The sequence below is a fragment of the Aedes albopictus genome, chromosome 2 (assembly GCF_035046485.1).
Source record: "Aedes albopictus strain Foshan chromosome 2, AalbF5, whole genome shotgun sequence".
Taxonomy (NCBI): Eukaryota; Metazoa; Arthropoda; class Insecta; order Diptera; family Culicidae; genus Aedes; species Aedes albopictus.
In genome coordinates this window covers 259692285-259715631 of record NC_085137.1, presented here as the reverse complement: position 1 = coordinate 259715631, position 23347 = coordinate 259692285, and the positions used below count along the sequence as shown (strand labels likewise).

Here is a 23347-nt window from a genome sequence, read left to right as displayed (position 1 = left end):
TCCACCCAACTGCCAGCTATTGTTCCTTTAAACTGAAATGGTAAAAAATAATGATAAATAGGGAAAAAAAGAGTAATTTTCAATTTCACAAAAACAAGAATCGGCATTGTTGACGTTTTATTGAAAATCTGATACATCTTCAACACCACAAAGATTGCTTTGATCAAAACCATAAAAATCAAAAGCGTCGGCAAGAATTGTCAAACAGGGGTGATTCAAAATTTATGGCATGCTAGCGTAAAAAGCTGGATAAAAAACTTTACGATTTGAGTGGCCTGAAAAATCGATGTTTTCACTGAAAAATTGATTTTGAGCGTTCATCCCGCTTGACTGAAGTCATTTATGAGATAGTCGGCCGTTTATATGGAGATTATATGGAATGTATCGCATAAGAAAAATGGCTAAAAACCATTTTATTTTTTATTTCCAATGAATGTGAATAATTTTTCAATCAATGCCCCAAACTTTTGTATATTCAATTCATGCTGGTCATCTGACAAAATTATTAGCATAATCTAAACATGCGTACTGCCTATGATCGCATAACTGTCCCATATGAATAGGAAACCCAGCAAATATGGGACTGATATGCGATCATAGGCAGCGTAATGCGCCCGAAAATGGCACTGACCCATCTTGCCCCGCCCACCCTACATGAGTTGCATTTGTAGAGAAGAAAAAATAAATAAAATCATTCAAAGTAGGAGAAAAGGAACTGGCCGGTATACAAATAAGAAGTGGTAGCCACTAATAGACCATCAGGCTCGTCTTAACCTTGAACTCAATTTGCTGACAGATAAAACTATGGTACCGTGGGAGCACCATATCATAAACAGCTCCAGCCTAGGGGCGGGACAGCTTCTAATACCGTCTCTAATACCGTCTAATAAATATTATTGACCTAATCTGCACCATCCACCTACACATTTTTTGGGTAGTATGTCATGACTTTTCATGCAACAATGAACTGTCATGAAGACGCGAAGTGAAAGTACGGTTTGTCCATGATGTTTATACAATTTGTTCGATTGAAAATCTAATATCACTATTGATTATTTTATATGTAAAAATATGCTCTGATGGTGTGACGTCGGTAGCGGTGATCAGATCAACAATTCGCACGGCCAGGACACGTAGATCGCAGATATACTTTGGCGTACGAATAACCACTGACCCTGTTTGGTTTGGTGGACTTGTCTGCTAGCAATATGCCCGGAGTTGATTCTCTTGATATGAGAAGCACGATAAAGGAATGTTATTTGTTAAAACTCTATTCTCATTGTACCTAATATCACATACAGCAGTAAACAGGATCTTCTCCTAGATCTACTCTGCCTCTGACATGGCAGAATGGCCAAAAGAAAATCAACTATTTTATTCCGTCAAATTTATAATCACACAACATAGGCAATAGTATCCTGGTAGAGAGACGAACCAGCCAAGGGCTGAAAGTCTCTCTAATAAAGACAAATTAATCAATCAATCAGTATCCTGGTCGGTGTGTAAACGGGCCGATTTCGGTTTCCTAGTCCTGATTTATTTACCCATACATATCTAATTAATCGATGGAAGCATAAGGTTCATTTTTGGATTTTTTTGAGTTGACGTACCAAATTAATTCAGTTCAATCGGCATGGTTTACTTTGTTTGAATTCGGTTTGGCCTTGGTATTAATATTCCCTAGTACTGCTAATACCGCTAATCAATATTAGAGCTGTCCCGCCCCTAGGCTCCAGCTGTAACGTCACGCTACTAATGGATCATTGAAGCCGACTTTTCCGCTACTCATTGCATCAAAACATAAGTGCCACCGTATATGGACGGTCACACAGTGACAGCAGTCGAGTTACGTCAAACACACAAGGCTACGGTGGCGCTATCTATTCATTTAATAGCGGCCGTTCTAGTTATTTTAGTGATCCATTCCCATTTTTGACAGACTTTTCCAATGAAAACTAATTGTTCAACAGATCATACTTATTGGAAGTTTTACAAGGAATCCAAATATGCAAAAATATTTGAGGGTTTATGGGCGAATTTACGAGTTATAGTGGAAAATCATTAGAGTAACTAGCTACAGAAGTCCAATGTCGTGACTGTTCGTGTGACTAACATCTAGTTTGTCACGCCCTTACGGCGTCAGTAACGGTACTAAAAGTGTTAAATAAATTTTGTTTACCAAAACAAAAGATCCTCAACAAGATGGATACTTGAAAATGATGATGTATTACAATTAATGTTGTTAAGGACAGACTTGTTAGAATCCCAAGATGGTCGCCACAATGGCCGACTTTGGCACCTACTCACGATTTCGAGAGCACAAATCTCTTCGTAAACAAAACCAGCGCATCTGATCTTCTTATTTTAAGCTTATTACAAGTGAGCAAGAACAGATTAATAAAATGCACTGTCGTGTGAAGCTTGCTTCTTGAGATTTGTGCGTTTGAAGTTCTCATGCACTCTTGAAGCGGGATTTCAAGGCGTTTGTCCTTAAAATAATTAAATAAAAAAGTGATTACAGCGCCATTGGAGTTCTACACTCCTACCTGAAAAGGTACGTAGCTTTTTTCCATCGCACTTTTCACGTAGCATTTACGTGAACCGAAGGTAACAAACAATGAACGCATGAACCGATGAACTGTTACTGTTCCATCGGAGTTCCACATAGCTGCTACGTGATTTTTCCAGTACATTTCACGAAAGGTTTTAGTGGCATTTAGATGGTACCCTAGTGTATTTTATTCAATAGTGTGATTAATTTTACGGTATTTTATGCTAGCGTTTGTTTATTCAGTATTGATCGAGTTGAAATCGATTTTTTATCAAAATGCTTGCGTCGGATCCAACTTCGGAAGGAGCGCTGTGTATTTAAATTTAATGGACCTTGTATACTACAAGGCACACCAATTTCGAAGTAAGGTCAGAAGCAATGATTTTGAGAAAAAAACGATTTTCATTAGTCGAAAACTTCATTTTTTGACTGGTTTCGTAATAATATCAAATTGACTTCGGTCAAATTTCTGTTTATTTACGCTAAATCTGGCACTACGTCTTGGCACATTATGGTCGTCGCAAGTATTTAACAGTTCGCACTTTGAAAATAATTGCTATTGCGGCGTATGCTTTTTTAGGCGATGTTGGTGCATTTAGTGTGCTGCCGAAACAGAATGCTGCTATTCTTCTCCGGATCATTTCTGTTAGCAGCTTGCAGTTTTAATCGACGGCACCCGTTCAGCGGTGCCTAAACAATAACAATTCCTTTCGTAGCACAATAAAAAAAATTGATTACTAATTAGTTTTAATTAGTTTTTAAGTTTAATTAACTTACCTCTGACAAAAATGTCGGGTGATATCGAAAAAAAAATCAGGAGTCGAGGTTTGTTTTCAAATTGCGCCATCTTGGCGAAGACATGCACACAAAATGATGGCGGCATCACAACAATGAACACGAAATGAAGTTGTCACAATGAACTCAGGTGGCTACGTGATTTCCAAGTGAGAGATACTGAGAAGCTGCATAAAGGCAACTGGAACATCATATCATATTTATCTCTGGCTAGATAATAGTCACCTTCGTCAGGTAAATTCAGGCAAATGAACACTTTTCTGACGCTACGTGATTTTCCACGTAGCCTTGACATGTGGTTTTTTCAGAGTATAGTGTATTTCTATTGGAAAATCTGACAGAAAAGGCGCGAACACTTTGTAACGTCATGGTAGAATGTGTCAATATAATCATTTCCATAATAGGGTAATTTTCCAATTGTTGCACGGCTAAAAATTCGCCAATTATTCCACACCTCATAAGAATAACATGGAGTGTGCAACAATAGGCGAGTTTGTAGCCGTGCAACAATTGGAATATTACCCTAATATGTTTGACACCACGTTTAGTTTTCTCGGCCTTATAGGGCACTGCACTGTTTTGATTTTGTATGGGATTTTGACGTTTCGTGGCCTTGTTGTTTACAAAATTTCTGTAAGAGTGCCCTATAGGGCACTGCATGAAATTCTTTCCTTCTCTTTTACTCTTACAGAAATTTTGTAAACAATAAGGCCAAGAAACGTCAAAATCCCATACAAAATCAAAACAATGCAGTGCCCTATAAAGGGCTGTTTGCAGTTCAGAAGGATTTTTTTGGCCGATCTTGATACATGGAAAATTCCGTGCCTGAATCGCCCAAGAAACCGTTTTTCTTCGATCGCATGGAATGTTTCTGCCAGGAATCGATGAAGAACTTTCTTAAGCGATTCCTTTTGAACACGAAACTGAGCTTTAATCAAAACAAACCAAGGATTTTTTTGTACAAGTTCAAATCATAATAAATTAAAATTAGAAAACACCAAATACCAAAAAAAAAAACGTTAGTGGTACTCTTAGTGGTGGTTTATGGTTTAGGGTTAAAGTCACCATTTCATGCATTGCACCTCGGGAAACGTGCTTTACCACTATGATAAAAACAGCGGGATTAATTGATGTGTTTCAGCTTTCGATACTCACGTGTTAGGACGCCACCCTCTGTAAAAATTTAATTCACGAAAACGGCTCGTAAAATGGAACCTTGTTTTTATGTAGGGTTAGGCGGAGCATTATGGACACCCGGGGCAGAATGGACACCCTCAATATTTTCATATATTCGAGTTCTTTTGTACTTTCAATGCAGGGAGCATATACTCCATTTATCTGCAATGTAGTCTCAGCAGAGGAACATTCGAAATTAGAATTATATCTGACTTTATACAAAAAAGTTGTGTCCTCCGTTTTTGTGTATGAAAATTATAAGTTTCATACAATTTAAAATAAGGTTTTATGAGAAAATGATTTCAAGTCGATTGAAAACTGAAAGCTCTACATATAACGTATTAGATTAGATAAGTTGTATTAACATACTTATTTTGTTTATAATTACTTATTTTTAATATCAAAAAACTAGTTTACAAATTTCTCCTCTCATCGGGGCAGAAACGGTAAGAGGAAAACAAAATGTAAACCACAAACAAATCAAATTCTTCGAATTGAGTATGTTTCTGGTCGAATGTTTGCTGTAGTAGACATAAGACGAAACAAATTCTGTTCGCAACAGCGAAGATTTGATGTCGATGCGAATCGGCGGATCCGCGCGACGCTAGCGACACGATCCAACATGTTTTGCCAACCGAGATGCCAACCGGCAGCCGACAGACGCTACGAGAGGCGCAAGAGAGAAAAGGTACAGCCAACCGCCTCGTGCCGTCAACTACCAAGCCAATCAGGACCAAGGAAAACTCAGCCAATCACAAAATTCTAGCTAATATTGAGCCATTGTATAAAAGCAGGTGTAGGTCGAGCCGTAGGCTCAGAAGTATTTTGTAACCCGACGAGTGAAGAAGTAAAGTGTAGTTATAAGTGAAAACCTGTGTTCTCATTTCGACGGAGATTCTGCCCATCAGAGTGCCCGGCCAGTTCCAGTTCTAGTGTGCAGCTGCGTGGTGTCCGATTTCGTCGTGGTTTCCGTCACCCAGCATCTTGGCTCGCTACCGAGAATTAATTTTCCAAAGGCTCTTTTCAGAGCCATCCACTTGAGAGTTACGGTAGGCGATGCTACTCGCAGGGTGAGCGAGAAACAGTTATTCTGCTTCGGCACCAAGCGCAGCGCGGCACTGTACCGCGTCGTCAGTGGGCAGTCGTCGTCGTCGTCATCGTGTGTGCGAGTCAAGCACAGCGATACCTCGTGTCGTGTTGGCAGTGAGCCAGCACAGTCGTCATCGTCAGTGATCATCGTCATCGTGTGCATGTGTTAGCAGTGAGCCAGCACAGTGTCGACCAAGCAGCGTCGGCATTCGTCCTCCTCGTGATCGTGTGTGGTAGTAAAGGACTGTCACAGTCGCGTCGTCGTCGACCTCTCTGCGTCGTCGTCCGCATCGGCGGCAGTGTGTCGTTCTGGTGAGTACGTGTGTGTATGTGGCAGTGGGCCACCGCAGTGCATCGTCGGCAGTGAGCCGAGTTTTCGTAGTGTGTGCTGGGGCAGCGGTAGTCGGCAATGTGCAGACGGACTGCTAGCTCCATTCCATCGTCATCTCGTCATCGTCGTCGGCAGTGAGCCGACTGTAGTGAAGTGTGCGTAGCTAGCAGATTTCGGCATAGGGCTGATTCTGCTGGCTCGACCCCGACGTTTCATACATATTGGCAATGAGCCAACATAGTGTGGTCCATCGGAACCGGATGAGTGTGTGAAGAACAATACAGTCCAACAAAGAACAAGTGTGAAGTGTGAACTCTCCTCGGTGATCGGATGTAATAGTGCTATGAACAAACGAAGAACTGAAACCGATCCGATCCGAGAAACTGATGTGTGCTAAGAAAACCAAATGAACCGAAAGTGACAGTGAAACCTCGCAAAGCCGAAAATTCGAAAAGTGATTTGTCGATCTACCCGCATCGATAATTCTGATGTCCGTGCAACATTCACCGACCAAGAGCAGCCAGCAGCCAACCATGGAAGATGTGAAGACCTTCGTTCATCAGCGTGGGCAGGTAAGGGGTAAGGTCACCGCAATCTTCAACACGTTGGAGAGAGCGGAGGACGACCCCTCCCAGGTGAGTGTGCCTTTGCTTAAAGTTTTCTCTAAAAAGTTAGAAACCCATTACGCGGAATATACCGCTTTACACAAGGAGGTGCTGAGGCTTGTTCCTCCGGCCAAACTCGATGAACAAGATGAAAAGTTGAACGAGTTTGATCGGATTCATACGGATGCTCTTGTTCGTTTGGAAGGCTTAATGGAAGCTCTTCAAAAGAATCCTCGTGATTCTAATGTCGTGCAAACGCAATCCGATTCTTCCAGAATCATTATCCAACAAGCACCGCTTAAAGCTCCCATCCCAACATTCGATGGGAAGTATGAAAATTGGCCTCGTTTCAAGGCGATGTTTGAAGACATCGTCGGCAAGGGATCGGATTCCGATTCCATCAAACTACACCATCTTGAAAAGTCGTTGATTGGTGCCGCATCCGGGATCATTGATTCCAAAACTTTGGCGGACAACAATTACAAGCATGCGTGGACGATCTTAAACGAACGGTATGAAAATCCTCGCATTATCATTGACACGCACATTTCAGAACTTTTGGGGATGAAGAAAATGAACAGGGAATCTCACAGGGAACTGAGGGAGTTGATTGATACGTGTACTCGAAACATTGAGGGTCTTAAGTTCATGAAACAGCCAGTGGAAGCGACCGCTGGACTGATTATCAATAAAATTTTGGTGTCTTGCCTTGACCCAGCAACACGTAAACAGTGGGAACGTACTCTCAATCATGGTGATTTGCCCGATTTGGATGATACTTTGTTGTTTCTGAAGGATCAGTGTCGTGTTTTGGAGCGGTGTGAGGTCGACAATCCCTCTTCCGCTAAATCTCAACCAGGGAAGTTGTCTCAGTCTAGTGTTAAGCCTGCTAGCGTCAAAGTTCACTCGGCCACGCCGGATGCTAATAACGAGTCGTGCAGTTTTTGTGGAAAATCGCACTTCAGCTATCAATGTCCTGAGTTTCGTAAGCTATCCATCTCGGAGCGCGTTAGTAAGGTGAAGGAATCTCGTTCGTGTTTCAACTGTCTTCGTTGTGGGCACAATTCTGTCAATTGTTCGTCAAAAAACCGTTGTTCGAAATGTGGAAAGCGGCATCACTCCTTGCTACACGATGATGGAACCAAGTCCGATCAAAGTGTGAGCCCACCCGCGTCGGCTCCGAAGCCGACTGATGCCGTTCAGAAGCCAGTCCCTGATCCGCCGCAGTCCTCGAATACAGATTCTGTTCAGTCAGCTACTGTGTCTTCGTCGTGTTCGCAGAGCGTTGCACTCCCAAATGTTTTGTTGTTGACTGCTATGGTGCATCTGCTCGATAAATCTGGTCATCCTGTGCCTTGCCGAGCCTTTCTAGATTGTGGGGCTCAAACGAACTTGCTTTCTACCTCTATGTTCGTAAAGTTAGGGTTTGATGGTCTTCCTGTGAATATCGATATCGTCGGCGTCAGCTCCTCCCGCAGTAAGTCTAACTGTCTGGTCGATGTGAGTCTACGTTCGCAGTACAGCGACTATCAAACAATCCTTCAGTGCTTGGTCACCGCGAAAATCACAAATCCGTTGCCGTCTCAGTCAATCGACATTTCTGAGTGGAATATTCCCTCCAATATCAAGCTGGCCGATCCTAATTTCCATGTTCCTGCCACGGTAGACTTACTGATCGGGATGGGTCATTTCTTTGAGCTCTTGAAGATAGGCCATATCGTTCTTGCTGAGGGTCTTCCCGAGTTGCGTGAGACTGAGCTAGGATGGGTGATTGCTGGTGAAATCCGTGCTGAGGCACCGGCTTTGGTCAATGTCACACAGGTGAGTTGCGTTGCTATCGAGTCGCTCAACGAGACAGTCAAGCGTTTTTGGGAGATTGAGGAGGTTGAAGTTTGTTCCACTCCCACAGGAGAAGAAGAAGAGTGTGAGGAATTGTTCCGTAGCTCGTATAGGCGTGATGTTAACGGTAGATATATTGTGAAACTACCTCTTCGCGAAAATGTACACGAACTCTCTGATAATCGTTCACTGGCCCTTCGTCGTTTTTTCTTTCTCGAAAGACGGTTGCTGAAGGATCCCGAGCTCCGTCTGCAGTACTCTAACTTCATCGAAGAGTACAAATCTTTCGGCCACTGCAAAGAAGTTGTTGAGGCGCACGATGTCCCTGGACAATTGAAGTACTACATGCCGCATCACGCAGTTTACAGGCCGTCGAGCACAAGCACAAAGTTAAGGGTTGTGTTTGATGCGTCGGCGAAACCGCCGTCTGGAGTGTCTCTCAACGATGTGTTGAAGATAGGCCCCGTCGTTCAGAACGACTTGATGTCAATTCTGTTGAGATTTCGTCTACATCCTTTCGTCTTCACCGCTGATATTCAAAAGATGTACCGGCAGATTTTGGTCGATCCGGAGCAGACCTCGTTGCAGAGAATTTTCTGGCGGTCCAACCCAACGGATCCCGTCAAGGTTCTCGAGCTAGTGACTGTTACGTACGGTACTTCTGCTGCTCCTTTCTTGGCTACCAGGTCTCTAGTTCAACTGAGTGTCGATGAAGGAGCCGATTTTCCTCTTGCAGCCCGCGTGATACAAGAGGACTGCTATGTTGATGATGTGTTGTCGGGAGCGAAAACCATTCAAGAAGCCATTGAATGTCGTCAACAGCTCCAAACGTTACTAGCCAGGGGTGGTTTTCCGGTGCATAAGTGGTGCGCCAACGATGAAGCGATTCTTCAGGATGTCCCTGAGGATGAGCGCGAGAAACTTGTTCTTCTTGATGATCTGTCGGCAAATGAGGTGATGAAGACTCTCGGATTAACGTGGAATCCGAGGAGCGATGAGTTTCTTTTCTGTCAGTCTGCTTCGTCCGAAGACTCAGCTGTGACGAAGCGCCAGCTATTCTCTGAAGTAGCGAAAATGTTTGACCCGCTAGGCCTACTCGCCCCAATTACCGTTCTAGCTAAGCGTTTGATGCAGCAAACCTGGGCTGATAAAATAGACTGGGATGAGTCTCTCTCTGATGACCTCCTAAGAGACTGGTTACGCCTTCGTAATTCGCTCGTAGCCGTTCGTGACATTAAAATTCCGAGACCAGTAACCGGTCCCGCGTATGAGTCTCTTGAGCTACACGGGTTCGCAGACGCTTCAGGAATAGCGTACGGTGCCTGCCTGTATGTTCGCAGTATTCTCCCAAATGATCGCTGTGTCGTCAGGTTGTTGTGCAGTAAGTCTAAGATTGCCCCTCTTCAAGAGTTGACAATCCCTCGAAAGGAACTGTGTGCAGCCGTGCTGCTGTCTAGGTTGGTCAAGAAGGTTCAATCGACTTTGGAAGTTCAGTTCTCCTCCGTTTCTCTTTGGTCGGACAGTCAGATTGTCCTCTCGTGGTTGCAAAAGGCGCCAGCGAAATTGCAGCCATTCGTTCAGAATCGTGTGGTGGAGATATCAAGGGACTGCGGTCTCTATAAATGGGGTTACGTCAGGTCCAAGGACAACCCGGCCGATGTAATCTCCCGCGGTCAGCTCCCCGGCACTTTGAAGGAAAACTCGCTATGGTGGGAAGGACCTCCGTTTCTCCAATCAAGGAGGTACGAATCAGCAGTTCTTGATCAACTTCCTGATGATTTGATGCCTGAAATGAAACCAGCTTCGGTCATGGCAATGCCCGTAGTGAATTGTGACGATCTTCCACTCTTCAAGAAATTCGGATCCCTGCGTAAACTTCAACGTGTTCTTGCCTACGTTCAGCGATTTCTGAAGAATTGCCGTACCAAGAATCCGGAGCATCGTGTAAAAAGTAGTTGTCTATCCGTCTCCGAGCTTCGATCTGCTCTCCATACAATTGTGCTAGTGATTCAACACGAATCGTTGCCTGAAGAAATCGAAAGAGTCGAGAATGGAGAACCGTCTAGAAGGTTGAAAGCTCTCGGCCCGTTTTTGCATAACGGAGCCTTGCGGGTGGGTGGGCGTATTCAGAAGTCACGAATGTCGTTCGATGCCAAACATCAATACATCTTGCCAAGGCATCCACTCACCGATTTGATTATCCGCGAATATCATTTGGAACATTTGCACATTGGTCCGTCTGGTCTTTTGTCAGCTCTTCGTCAACGCTTCTGGTTGTTGGGTTCTCGTTCTGCTGTAAGGAAGATAACCAGGGGGTGTGTGGAGTGTTTCCGGGTGAAGCCACAAGGTGTGGCGCAGTACATGGGCAACTTGCCACAAAGCCGCGTAACGCCACACGCACCGTTTGAGGTCACCGGAGTGGATTACGCGGGGCCCTTCCTTATCAGACAAGCAGGTCGAAAATCTGTTCATGTCAAGGCGTATTTATGTGTGTTCGTTTGCTTGGTGACGAAGTCTCTCCACTTAGAGCTTGTTTCGGACATGGCGCAGTATCATAACGTCCGAGGCCACAAAGTCCCAGGACTTTATGGCGCATTTTTTCGGGGCATAACGTCCGAACTTGCAGATACGCCACGAAGTCCAAGGAAAGAAGGCACATAGGATATTATGACGCATCCAAACTTTTGGACGTTATTTCGCAAAAAAACGCGACTTAATGTCCGGGACTATATGGCCTCGGACGTTGTGATCCGGCCCCTTCGGACATGTCAACTGCTGCCTTTATTGCTGCATTGCAAAGGTTCATTAGTCGCAGGGGAATGGTCCGTGAGATTCACTCCGACAATGGCAGCAATTTTCGTGGGGCTAAAGCCGAGCTTCATGAGCTGTATTTGTTGTTTCGTGAGAATACCTCTGTCCACCAGATCGAGACGTTTTGCCAGAATAAGGAAATCAGCTGGCATTTTATTCCGCCCGATGCTCCTGAATTCGGCGGGATGTGGGAGGCTTCAGTGAAAAGCACAAAATATCACCTGAAGCGTATCCTCAAAGGAACTCCGTTAACTTTCGAGGAGATGTATACCCTGTTAACGCAGGTTGAAGCCATTTTGAATTCGCGACCTCTTTTTTCGCATTCGGACGATCCCGCTGAGGGTGAAGTAATCACTCCAGCTCATTTCCTTATTGGCCGCCCGTTGACGGCCGTTCCTGAACCCTCCTATGAGGGCCTCAATCAGAACCGTTTGTCGAAATGGCAGCACCTGCAACAGATGAGGGAACATTTTTGGAAGTCGTGGGTGCACGACTATCTGGTAAGTCTGCAGCCTAGGGGAAAGAACTTCGTTCGCTTCCCGAATATTCGTCAAGGTACAGTGGTTTTGTTGGAAGATAAGACTCTTCCGCCCCAACAGTGGAAGTTGGGACGAATCGTTCATGTTTACCCTGGGGAAGATAATCTTGTAAGGGTGGTCGATATTAAGGTGGGAAATGCTGTTTATAGACGACCGATAACTAAGATTTCAATTCTTCCAATAGAAGACAATAGTCACATTGGGGGGCCTCAGGATTCCGGCATCGATCGCCCGGGGGAGGATGTTCGCAACAGCGAAGATTTGATGTCGATGCGAATCGGCGGATCCGCGCGACGCTAGCGACACGATCCAACATGTTTTGCCAACCGAGATGCCAACCGGCAGCCGACAGACGCTACGAGAGGCGCAAGAGAGAAAAGGTACAGCCAACCGCCTCGTGCCGTCAACTACCAAGCCAATCAGGACCAAGGAAAACTCAGCCAATCACAAAATTCTAGCTAATATTGAGCCATTGTATAAAAGCAGGTGTAGGTCGAGCCGTAGGCTCAGAAGTATTTTGTAACCCGACGAGTGAAGAAGTAAAGTGTAGTTATAAGTGAAAACCTGTGTTCTCATTTCGACGGAGATTCTGCCCATCAGAGTGCCCGGCCAGTTCCAGTTCTAGTGTGCAGCTGCGTGGTGTCCGATTTCGTCGTGGTTTCCGTCACCCAGCATCTTGGCTCGCTACCGAGAATTAATTTTCCAAAGGCTCTTTTCAGAGCCATCCACTTGAGAGTTACGGTAGGCGATGCTACTCGCAGGGTGAGCGAGAAACAGTTATTCTGCTTCGGCACCAAGCGCAGCGCGGCACTGTACCGCGTCGTCAGTGGGCAGTCGTCGTCGTCGTCATCGTGTGTGCGAGTCAAGCACAGCGATACCTCGTGTCGTGTTGGCAGTGAGCCAGCACAGTCGTCATCGTCAGTGATCATCGTCATCGTGTGCATGTGTTAGCAGTGAGCCAGCACAGTGTCGACCAAGCAGCGTCGGCATTCGTCCTCCTCGTGATCGTGTGTGGTAGTACACTCAGCCAAATAACCTTAAGATTTCCATAAGGCCCAACTTATGAAACGACCTTTAAATAATTCATAATGATTCGGATGAATTTCATAAGGTCACTCTATGACGTAAAATCGCCTCACAGCTTGGCTTTTATTCATGTTTAGCAACATGATATTCTCAAGCGTCGGTAGCCGTGTGGATGAAACACGGGCTCGGTGATCCCGACGTTCATGGATCGAATCCAGTCTGCATCATTTTAAGATTTTTTCGTTCTTTTCATAAGTATATCTTATGAAATTTGTCATAGCAAGCACGATCAATTTGCATAAGGTATTCATATGTCATCCATAAGAATTAGTTATAGCAAATTTTCATAGGGTATTTCGATGAATTTCGCTAGTTTTTTTCGCTGAGTGTATAGGACTGCCACAGTCGCGTCGTCGTCGACCTCTCTGCGTCGTCGTCCGCATCGGCGGCAGTGTGTCGTTCTGGTGAGTACGTGTGTGTATGTGGCAGTGGGCCACCGCAGTGCATCGTCGGCAGTGAGCCGAGTTTTCGTAGTGTGTGCTGGGGCAGCGGTAGTCGGCAATGTGCAGACGGACTGCTAGCTCCATTCCATCGTCATCTCGTCATCGTCGTCGGCAGTGAGCCGACTGTAGTGAAGTGTGCGTAGCTAGCAGATTTCGGCATAGGGCTGATTCTGCTGGCTCGACCCCGACGTTTCATACATATTGGCAATGAGCCAACAAATTCGACAAAAAAAACGTCAACAGTGGAAAACCATTGTTTTACGCACAGCTGTATATGCGGACAAAAACACAACTTTATTCAAAACTGTCCGAATTGAAATTACCTGCACATAATTGACCTAGGTTTGTGTATTATTCTTCCGAAAAAGTTGTTTTGCTACAAAAAACAGTTTTAGATGTAAAACGTGTACTAAACTCACAAAAGTCTTGTGGTGTCCATACTGCCCCATGGGGGTGTCTACCCGAGCAGGGAATGAGAGCTAATTGAAAACAAATTGAGTTATTTAGATATCACGAATTTTGATAACAAAGTGAGTTTTCATTTTGTATGACTTAAGTGTTAACATAACAAAAATGAAAACAAAATAATGTACTGGAATATCTAATTGAAAACAGAATGAGTTCTCATTGATAACAAATTGATATCTCATTTTGTTATCCACATTTTACGACTTGATATCATACGCAGTTCTCAGGGAGTTTTTATATTTATAGGGTAATAACTTAAAATTAATAACAAATTTAGTATTCATTTTGATATTTTATTAAGCATTAATTTATATGAATAAGTAGAAATTTAAATGAGATTTTATTTTAAAATCAGAAGAATCTCGTGATTAAAAACTTGTTTTGCTTGATACGATATCATCAGAGTATGACCCCTATTAAGGACAGACTTGTTAGAATCCCAAAATGGCCGCCACGATGGCCCACTTTGGCACCTACTCACGATTTCGAGGGCACAAATCTCTTCGTAAACGAAACCAGCACACCTGAGTTTCTCATTTTAAGCTTATTACAAGTGAGCAAGAACAGAATAATAAAATGCACTGTTGTGTGAAGCTTGTTTCTTGAGATATGTGCGTCTGAAGTTCTGATGCCCCTTTGAAGCGGTATTTCAAGATGTTTGTCCTTAATGGCGTAGTATTATCGATTGTAACATTAACATTTCATAAATAGTCATTTCTAACTTGGATCCTACACGAAAATGTATGGAAATCGGATATGATATCCTCATCGATATGCAGCATAACTACACTGAGGAAAAATTAAGTTCGAATTCCATAGGAAACGACTATGAAATATAACCAGAAGAATTTATTATGCATTTCATATGACAGCACTATGAAAGAATCAGCCAGGAGAGTAGTATGAGCTCCGTATTATATTCGTATGGTTTTCATAACGAAGCCTTTTTGAAATTCATACATATGTGTTATAGGCTTTAAATTATAATAGTACGAGCCTCATACTATGTCCGTATGCTTTTCATAAAGGCATCATATGAAATCCATATATATCTATTATAATCTTTATTTTAAAATCGTATGAATCTTTTTATATTATAGTATGACTTTCATACCAATTAAGTATAATTTTTGTTTTATTTTAATATGATATTTATATGTTCTGGTTTCACGAGTGAAGCGAGGTGACGCAGGTTGACTCTTACATCAAAGTGAAAAGTCTCTTTTCGAATGAGATGACTCGCAGTGTAAATTACATGGTACACTGAAAAAAGTTTTCACATTGTTTTCATCTGATTTTCACATGGACTGCTTCCATACCCGTATACATTGAATTTTATGGGAATATCACATAGATTTTGCGAAGTTATGTGATTTTCCAATAGAAGTTATGTGATTTCCTAATGTTTTCCATATACCGTATCGATTTCATGTGAAATTTCCAAAGAAATTTTCATCGGAAAATCCAATAACAGTTATATAGCCAAACTAATGGAAATTTTCCATGTGATATGTGATTTATTTTTTCAGTGTAGTAATTTCAATCATGTCCTTTTCACGTTTGATATAAGAGTCAAGCTGTGTCACCTAACTCCACTAATGAAACCAGCTGAAGTAAATAAATGTAGGCATAATTTGTTTTCCAAATTGATTGCAGATAATTACTTTTATTATATTTGTCTACGGTAACCTCCGGGCCGTCTACTGCTGATTGATTTAGCTCCTTTCCGGTATCGCAGAGTTGGGCAACTGCTTTTACGCGATCGTCCGCGAGATCCTCCGAGCTTCCAGTTCCGTCCGTGTCGTCATTGATAACTTGGTGTGCTGGATCGACAATGCTGGTTTCGGTAACAGTGTCCTCCGGTTTCTCGACTGCCTCGGCATCCAGTTGGCCACAGGTCTTCTCCTCTGCGCCGATGTTGTTGTCTTCGGCGAGTGTTTCAGCGACCGGTTCCCGAATCGTATTCGTCACACTAATATGTTGGATAGATTCTATAAAGCATTCAAATTGAAAATTTAGTACATGTTTACGTAAATGTCGCAATAAAACTTACGTTTTCTTTACGCCACTCTGCAATCCACTCCCAGATCACTTCGTACCGCCAGTCATCTTCCGCCTGAGACAACGCGTCAAAAATCTGCTCTTTTGACCATGTAATAAGAGCCGCTGTATTCACTCCACACTCTATTCCAAGTATTAAATTTGATAGTATAAAATGGAATACATTTTTCTTATTATTTACCTTTGAAAATAGCTAAAGCATCGGCCGGAGTTTTCAGCTTCTCGAGCAACTGCTGTTCGAACGCCATCTTGTTTTATCTGAGCGAGAGTTGGGCGACGTTCATAAGAGAGACGTATGATTTTTTTCACACGAGGAGGGTTCGTATAAGTTTCATACGAGCGTCGTATGAAATTTCATCGCACGTCGTATGAATATTAAATCTTTATCGTATGATTTCCATAATAAGCTTATGGAAATCATACGCGTCGTATGAAATTGTTTTCTTCTAGCAAATTACCTTTTCATACGAAAGGCATTATGAAAATCATAATTTGAGTTTTCTCAGTGTATATAATGATTCAACTAAAAGATTAATGATAGACATTGAAGTGACAAAGAAAAGTAAATTTGGAGTCAAAGGACAACATTGTAGTAATCTGATGAAGCAAATGCTTTCTTTTTATACCTTCTGACGCCTTCCGGCAAGCGTCCGTGCGTACCAAATTTAGACCATTGACTGACGTTTTACATCTAAATGAATTTCTACGCCTGCTTATATGCTGCTATCATGTATTGCCTATAGTCCCTAATTCAAGCATAATTTTTCAAATCGACGTATCTAAGTTTTTCACTGATCTGAGTAAATTCATGGTCAATGTTGACGACCATTTCACTAAAATAGTTTTTTATAAAAAGACTTTTCATAAGTTTTTTCGTGCTTAACATCACCAGGGATATAGCACGCACTAGGCAAGAAACAAAACCTACTCATTCCATATCATTTTCACAATGAATTTTGACAAAAATACACATACACCGGGTTGGTTCGAGATACGTCATGCCAGATACGTCGCTTTTGTATGGTGCCAGTTTGGTGTATCTGTTACTTTTGATTTTGGCTAGATACGTCGTTTGGTTTTCTCATATATCAAAACGGTGTATCTATCAGTAAAGTTGTAAACATCAAAATAGTGAGATACGTCGTTTTGAACAATATACTTAGTTAAAGAAATTAAGCAATAAATCATCAAATAGTGATATGGGTTCTTCAATTTGCTTTATGAATCATGCATGCAGCAGTTAACCCGGATTTGTTTACATTCTCGAGTTACGTCGGATTGAAAAGTTATGCTTGAATTGTGCTCCTTACAGTAATATTTTGGTATAATTATATTTCAGCTTTTCCTTCTGATTATATGCACTGCAGTAAAACAAATGTGGGAGATGTTCACGACATCCCAGAGCCACAGGCATCGGGACTCAAATTGAATGACATCGAGCAAGGAATTGAGTCGCATTCGGCTTCTCAGCTCTTTCCCTCGTTACCCGCGGAAAAATGATGACATTTGAAAAAAAAAAGCATTCCATTGGAAGAATATTTTACTACATTAATTCTATTGGGTTTGACATAATGTCGTTTGGCATAGTCTTTTGGCACAATGGTCAAATGGCATAAGGTATAATCGTCGTTTGGCAAAATGGCCGTTTGTCATAACCATAAGTGAAATGTCATCATTTTCTTGTATGATAAATATCTGTGTAATTTTCAAAACTGTATCAAACATCACGGGATTCATCATTTTGGTCGCGGGAAAACTTTATTAAGGTAAAATTTGTGACCTTCAACAGTAGAATGACCGTGAATTACTTCGGTTGGCCATATTCAACTTCATTTGTCTTTAATTTAGAATTATGCGCAATGAATATTATGCTAAACGAGTATTATGCCAAATGACTATACCAATTGACCTAAAGTGTGAGAAAATTTAGATTACTGTGAAACTCTCGTTATTTCTTTACGAAAGTGCGAATGGTGCAGTTTTAAAATATAGAACTGGAGATATAATCACCCAGTAGTTCAAACATCAAAATATTTGGCAATATGTTTAGATTGAAACTGTTGTGATTAACTTATATGGGAAAGTTTTGTATTTTGGACGGTTTTGTTCTCTTCGTAATGGAAGGCTTTTTGAAACCTGTTGAATTCAACGTTGACCTCAAATGTTTCCCAACCAAGCTGAGCTATACGACCCAGTTTCAGGCAATTTAGCCGATGAAAAAACCCTCATAACGAAGAGAACAACCCTGCCAATAATAACCAGTCACCCAAAAAAGACTTATTAAAGTGCAAGCCAATTTAAATCAATAGCATGACCATTACCCAGAATCAGCAAATTATAAATTTTGTGTCAATATTTAAGTAGATTTAACAAATATTTTGTGAATATAATTAATGTTAATAAAGCATATTAAACCTATTTTGAATTTTTGAAATCAAATTTTGTTATAATTGGGATTTTGAAATGATAACAAAATGATATCTCAATTTGATATTGAATAAAAACAATTCGGAACGAAAACTTGTTTTGATTTCATTTTGTTATCAATAACAAAAAGAGTTATCAATTTGTTATAGGTTTGTTCTCATTCCCTGCTCGGGTATTGTGCCCCGCATACCAGATGGGGGCCATGAAAATTTAACATTTCAGGCAAAACATGTCTAAAGGTCCAATCTGCAGAAGAGAGGCTCTCTTTGGTTTCCCTCTCTTTCGTTAATATCTCAGCTTTTTATTTGTATTTTGATTATCTCCTTGCATTGAACGATGGTCAAAACAATCGTCTCTTGATTTGTACTGCAAAAATAGTTGAAAAGTGTACCATTACATTGCAATAATTGAAAGAGAAAGTGAACAAAGAGAGCCTCTCAAATGCAGATAGGACCTATTGAAATGTTTGGCCTGATTTTTCGAAACGGTTTTTGAAGTAGATACCTAAATCAAATTTATTCTTTTGTGGTCATGTTCAATAGCTGCTGTATACACTTAAAAAGGATACATACATGTATCAAAATAGTTACCTTTTACATCATCTTGCCAGGTCTCTCTCTCTTCTTGGCGTAACGTCCTCATTGGGACAAAGCCTGCTACTCAGCTTAGTGTTCTATGAGCACTTCCACAGTTATTAACTGAGAGCTTCCTCTGCCAATGACCATTGTGCATGCGTATATCGTGTGGCAGGCACGAAGATACTCTATGCCCAAGGAAGTCAAGGAAATTTCCTTTACGAAAAGATCCTGGACCGACCGGGAATCGAACCCGTCACCCTCAGCATGGTCATGCTGAATACCCGTGCGTTTACCGCCTCGGCTATATGGGCCCTTGCCCTTTACCTTGCCAGGTAAAATTGGCAAAAACCTTAGGGTGTCCATATTGCCCCGCCTACCCTTATCAACAGATTCTAAAACATTCTCCAGAAACCCAATCCTCAGAATTCCATTTCCCAGAACGTAGGGTAAAAACACTATGCTTCGCTCCCCTAAAATTCTGCTCTAATCTGCGCCACTTCATACATAAAAAATGGATTGTGGAAAATTTGTATGGAGGGGGCGAAGACTAGAGCTTTTACCCTACCATTCTCCGATAATTGTCAGTGATAAAAAAGGATGACTAGCCTGGGACAGAAAAAAAGTTTTCGCTCCTGTACACTTTTTTAATACTTTTTTTATCCTAAGGGGCTGTCCATTAATTACGTAAGGGTTTATGGGGGGAGGGGGGGTTTGAAAAATCTTATGTGCCATACAAATCTTTTTGGGTTCTCATACAAAAAATCTTACAAGGGGGGGAGGGGGTGTCGAAAAATCGCTAAAATTCCCTTACGTAATTAATGGACAGCCCCTAATCAACTGTGCAAAATTTCAGCTCGATAGGAGAAACTATATATTAGCATCATTGATCAAAATCTAGGGTATGGTTTGTGTGCGGATAAGATTGCAATTACTTTTATTTGTTTGTTGTTTAATTATTATATATTGAGGGTGGTATTTGAAACTGTTCTCGGGTCTGTGATACAGAACATTAAAATCCAATGCATTTTATCATATGTATTCGTATATTTATATAATTAGGTTTGTCGCATTAATTTGTCTGCCGACATGTTATTTTGTTTGTTAATTAAACTTTACAGTACCTGAGATAAAACTCGCGTCTTAACAAAATATTGAAAAAATGGGGTTTGTTGCCAAATGTAGGTAAGGGGAACATAACAATATAACAAAAAAGAACTTTCGTTTAAGTGTATCCACAATTAATGACGTTCCGGAAATGGTCAGTAGCTTTGATATACTAGTTCGCATGACTTATTATGCTCAAGAAACCGTTTCTACTTCCACCTACATAAACCAATTTCCAATCACTTGTTTCAATAGTGCAACTATTGAGAAACAATCAAAATACTATTGGTTTACAACAACTATTTTTTTTTTTGTTGATTTTGAAATATTTAGCCAATTTGCAATAATTTTTGTTCAAGCACTTTTTTCGAAAATGCTTTCTTGGCATAGAAATAGTCGCTAAAGTCGTGGGAAGGAAAGGGTTAAGGCAAAACTGGATCCATTTCCTCACTTTTTGGTTCTTGATTTTTTATAAAATAACGAAGCAATATTTTCAAAATTGGTTTTCGTGCACATGTAGAGTATGGATCAGGGTATCTTCTGAATTTTTTACGCGGTAGAAAATGTTTTTCGTTTTTGCAGAAATCATTTTTGAACAAAATTTCACTAAAAAATGGATTCTGAAAAAACGAAAAACATTTTCTGTCGCAAAAAAAAAAATCAGAAGATACCCTGATCGATACTCTACATGTGCACGAAAACCGATTTTAAAAATATTGCTTCGTTATTTAATAAAAAATCAAAAACCAAAAAAATGAGGAAATGCTTCCAGTTTCGCCTTAAAGGCTTAGAATGAAACACAAATCGATCATCAGTATTGGCGAAAGTAAATGCGATGTCTTGAGCCATTTAGTCATACATTTGACTTAAAAATGATAAAGCATTGTACTGAGCGGAACGCTCATGCATGGTCAATTATCTCCTCTTAGATTTAGATAGAAATACTGACATGATTATTTATGGATTTTATTTGTTAAATTACAGTGGTTCAAACTATTTTATTTTGTAATCGGTATCTTCATTTGATTAGTTTGTCTGTTTGGCAGTAAATATTTGCATATGTTGTTTGTGAATGATGTAATGCGCTGAAATTATTATTCCAGCGTTCTTTGAACAGGTTTTGTATTTCATTCAATGTTTTGCTTTATGTAGGCTGCTATTTCTGCGTACAGGTAATTATGTTAAATTTGATTCTATTCCTACTCATGTTTAGTTCCATGCTCTCGATATCTGCGTGTTTTTTTTTATTTTTTATTATTTCAGCGTTAAATAGTACAAGGTGAACTAAAGTACAATTTTGTAAATTTATCTAGTAATCAATTTACATAAATAGTTGAGGTATTTTAACTAAATTGGCGAAATTATACTAAATGTACTTTGTCTTTCATTCAAACTGAAATCTTTCAAAGTCAATTATTCGGCACAGATATGGTGGCACAAGTTTTATTGAAAATCTTAAAAAATATAAACACAGAACATCTGGCTTGGCTAATATATTAGCAATTATTACTGAGATACCGAATTTTGGTGATTACATTTCCCTATCATAATGTTTTGTCGTTTATCTACTAGGACCTTTCGGCGATCAGTTCGTACATATGTTTACCTTATGATAAAAGTATCCGCACATATCAGTTGGTTTGGTAGCAATAGTAACTCATTTCTTAATTTTAATATTTGATTATTTCTTGTAAGCTATTGATTTGTTTCGATAATTTTCTATATATATTTTATTACACTTGCTATAATAGTATGTAAGTAGTTAATGTCATTTCTGTATTATGCTTGCATTAGTTATAAAATGGAAGTCATGGCCTAAGCTTATTGGTCTATTCTACACATCACTTCGCTACAGTATCTGTTTTTATTAATAAAGAATTTTGTCATTTCCCGTTTTAGAGCGCAGTTTACTCGCACAATAACAGCTTTTGCACGTTCCATATATTTTTGCTTAGCAAAATTATGAATGAATAAAACAAAACCTAACGGCAAATATGGGATAAGTCTATCCCGACAACCTAAAAAAGAAGGTCAAAACAGGCAACCACAACAAAAATCTTGTAAACAAAAGTGGAAGAACACTATTACTGTGATTAATACTGTGAGTTACTATGTGAATAACACGTCCCAAAAAGAAACAAATTAGAATTTAGAACTATAATTTTCTTAATAATTTGTTATTCTATCTATGATTTTTATTATGTTATTTTGAGTTAGCTTTGTCTTTTTTTTTTCTTGTTCAGTGCATTAGTTTTACATAATGTAATGCGTATGATTCATCTGCTTTAGACAAACTGAAATCTTTGCCTAACCTGACGAACTAATTTTTTCTTGCCTTTGTACGCAATCGTGATATTTTCGATCAGACGAGAGAAATGTGCAGGTCCGTCACGAGCTAGCATGAACGTATCTCTGGCCTTGCTAAGAAAATCTATAAAGTCACTATAATGCCTTGGCGATATATGGGACAACCTGTAAGAATGTGATAAAAAGAAAATTTAAATTTACATTTTCTTTCATTTCTCATTCACTCATCCATTTTTCCCAAAACTCCTACATACCTTGAGTGAGTAGTGTTTACGTAGGCGGAAACAGCTGCTTCCAGAAGGTGGTTAAGCGGTTCCCTGTCGTAGCTTAACTTCATGCACTGTCGCATATTATTACCTAGAATCATAAGAAATACGCTCAGTTTTGCGCATCTAATCCATATCAATGAACCGCTTATACCGTGTGTACTGAAGTTATGCATTCCTGGAGTAGGGACACTACAGCGACGTAGGATGTCCGAAAGAACGGTGGCACATTGCACGTTCTTTATCACCAATGGAATCATCTTGGACAACTCGGTTTTGCCCAAAGAATGTGACAATGCACATGCCCAGTGGATATCGTTTATGGCAGGATGGGTATCTTGGTTGTATGCCAATTGTACATTTTTCATTGCTAGCATTGCCAAATTGTACGCACGAGATGGATAGCCTCTGTGTTCCATGTACCTTAAAGATTATAGTGGCTTTAGTTAGATACCATGTATGCATGACAACAAGTTTTAACACTTACCTAGCGATAGTAAATAACTGGCTAGAAGTCATAATGTGGGTAGCAGCGTCAATGACAATATGATAGGCTGTTTCGAAGGCCATCGCATCGTTTTCACACAAGGTTAATGCATTCAGAGCACAATTTGGTGGATCTTTAGTGGCACATTGAAGAGCTAATGTACGTGCGCAGTTTGACAATTCATCCTGCTGTCGAAAATTTAAATTTAACCTCATAATCGTGGAGTGTGACATGATTGTTGTGGCAACAGGCCCTGTCGCTTCTGTTGGTGTGAAGAGATGATACCTGTGAAAAGATGCGAATTTATTACATTAAGGAACAAACTACAATATTAAAATTCATCTCATTGGCAAAGTTTACAACTTTTATCCTTTTACCAACTTT

The 23347-nt window shown here is 40.6% G+C and overlaps 2 protein-coding genes across 4 annotated transcripts in view; one reads left to right on the top strand and one right to left on the bottom strand.

Annotated features, from left to right (window-relative positions):
• Window positions 1–6430: 6430 nt before the first annotated feature.
• Window positions 6431–12036, top strand: LOC134286488 (uncharacterized). Its single transcript, XM_062848103.1, has 3 exons — window positions 6431–6577; window positions 6653–10891; window positions 11311–12036. The coding sequence occupies exons 1-3, from the start codon at window positions 6431–6433 to the stop codon at window positions 12034–12036; spliced, it is 5112 nt and encodes a 1703-aa protein (XP_062704087.1).
• Window positions 12037–19819: 7783 nt separating this feature from the next.
• Window positions 19820–23347, bottom strand: part of LOC109414426 (uncharacterized) — a 65046-nt gene continuing 61518 nt past the window's right edge. For all 3 annotated transcript variants that reach the window (XM_029872447.2, XM_062851610.1, XM_062851611.1), the window contains 4 exons: window positions 22964–23248; window positions 22631–22899; window positions 22465–22567; window positions 19820–22375 (listed from right to left, as the gene is read on the bottom strand). In XM_029872447.2, coding sequence (XP_029728307.2) covers window positions 22189–22375; window positions 22465–22567; window positions 22631–22899; window positions 22964–23248 — 844 coding nt within the window. In that variant the 3' untranslated portion in view covers window positions 19820–22188. The remainder of the gene's footprint in view (window positions 22376–22464; window positions 22568–22630; window positions 22900–22963; window positions 23249–23347) is intronic.

Coding starts and splice junctions, on each gene's coding strand:
- LOC134286488 (XM_062848103.1), top strand. CDS start 6,431: ATGTCCGTGCAACATTCACCGACCAAGAGCAGCCAGCAGCCAACCATG. Junction 6,578..6,652: donor CGGAGGACGACCCCTCCCAG/GTGAGTGTGCCT, acceptor GCTTTACACAAG/GAGGTGCTGAGGCTTGTTCC. Junction 10,892..11,310: donor TATGTGTGTTCGTTTGCTTG/GTGACGAAGTCT, acceptor TCTGTCCACCAG/ATCGAGACGTTTTGCCAGAA.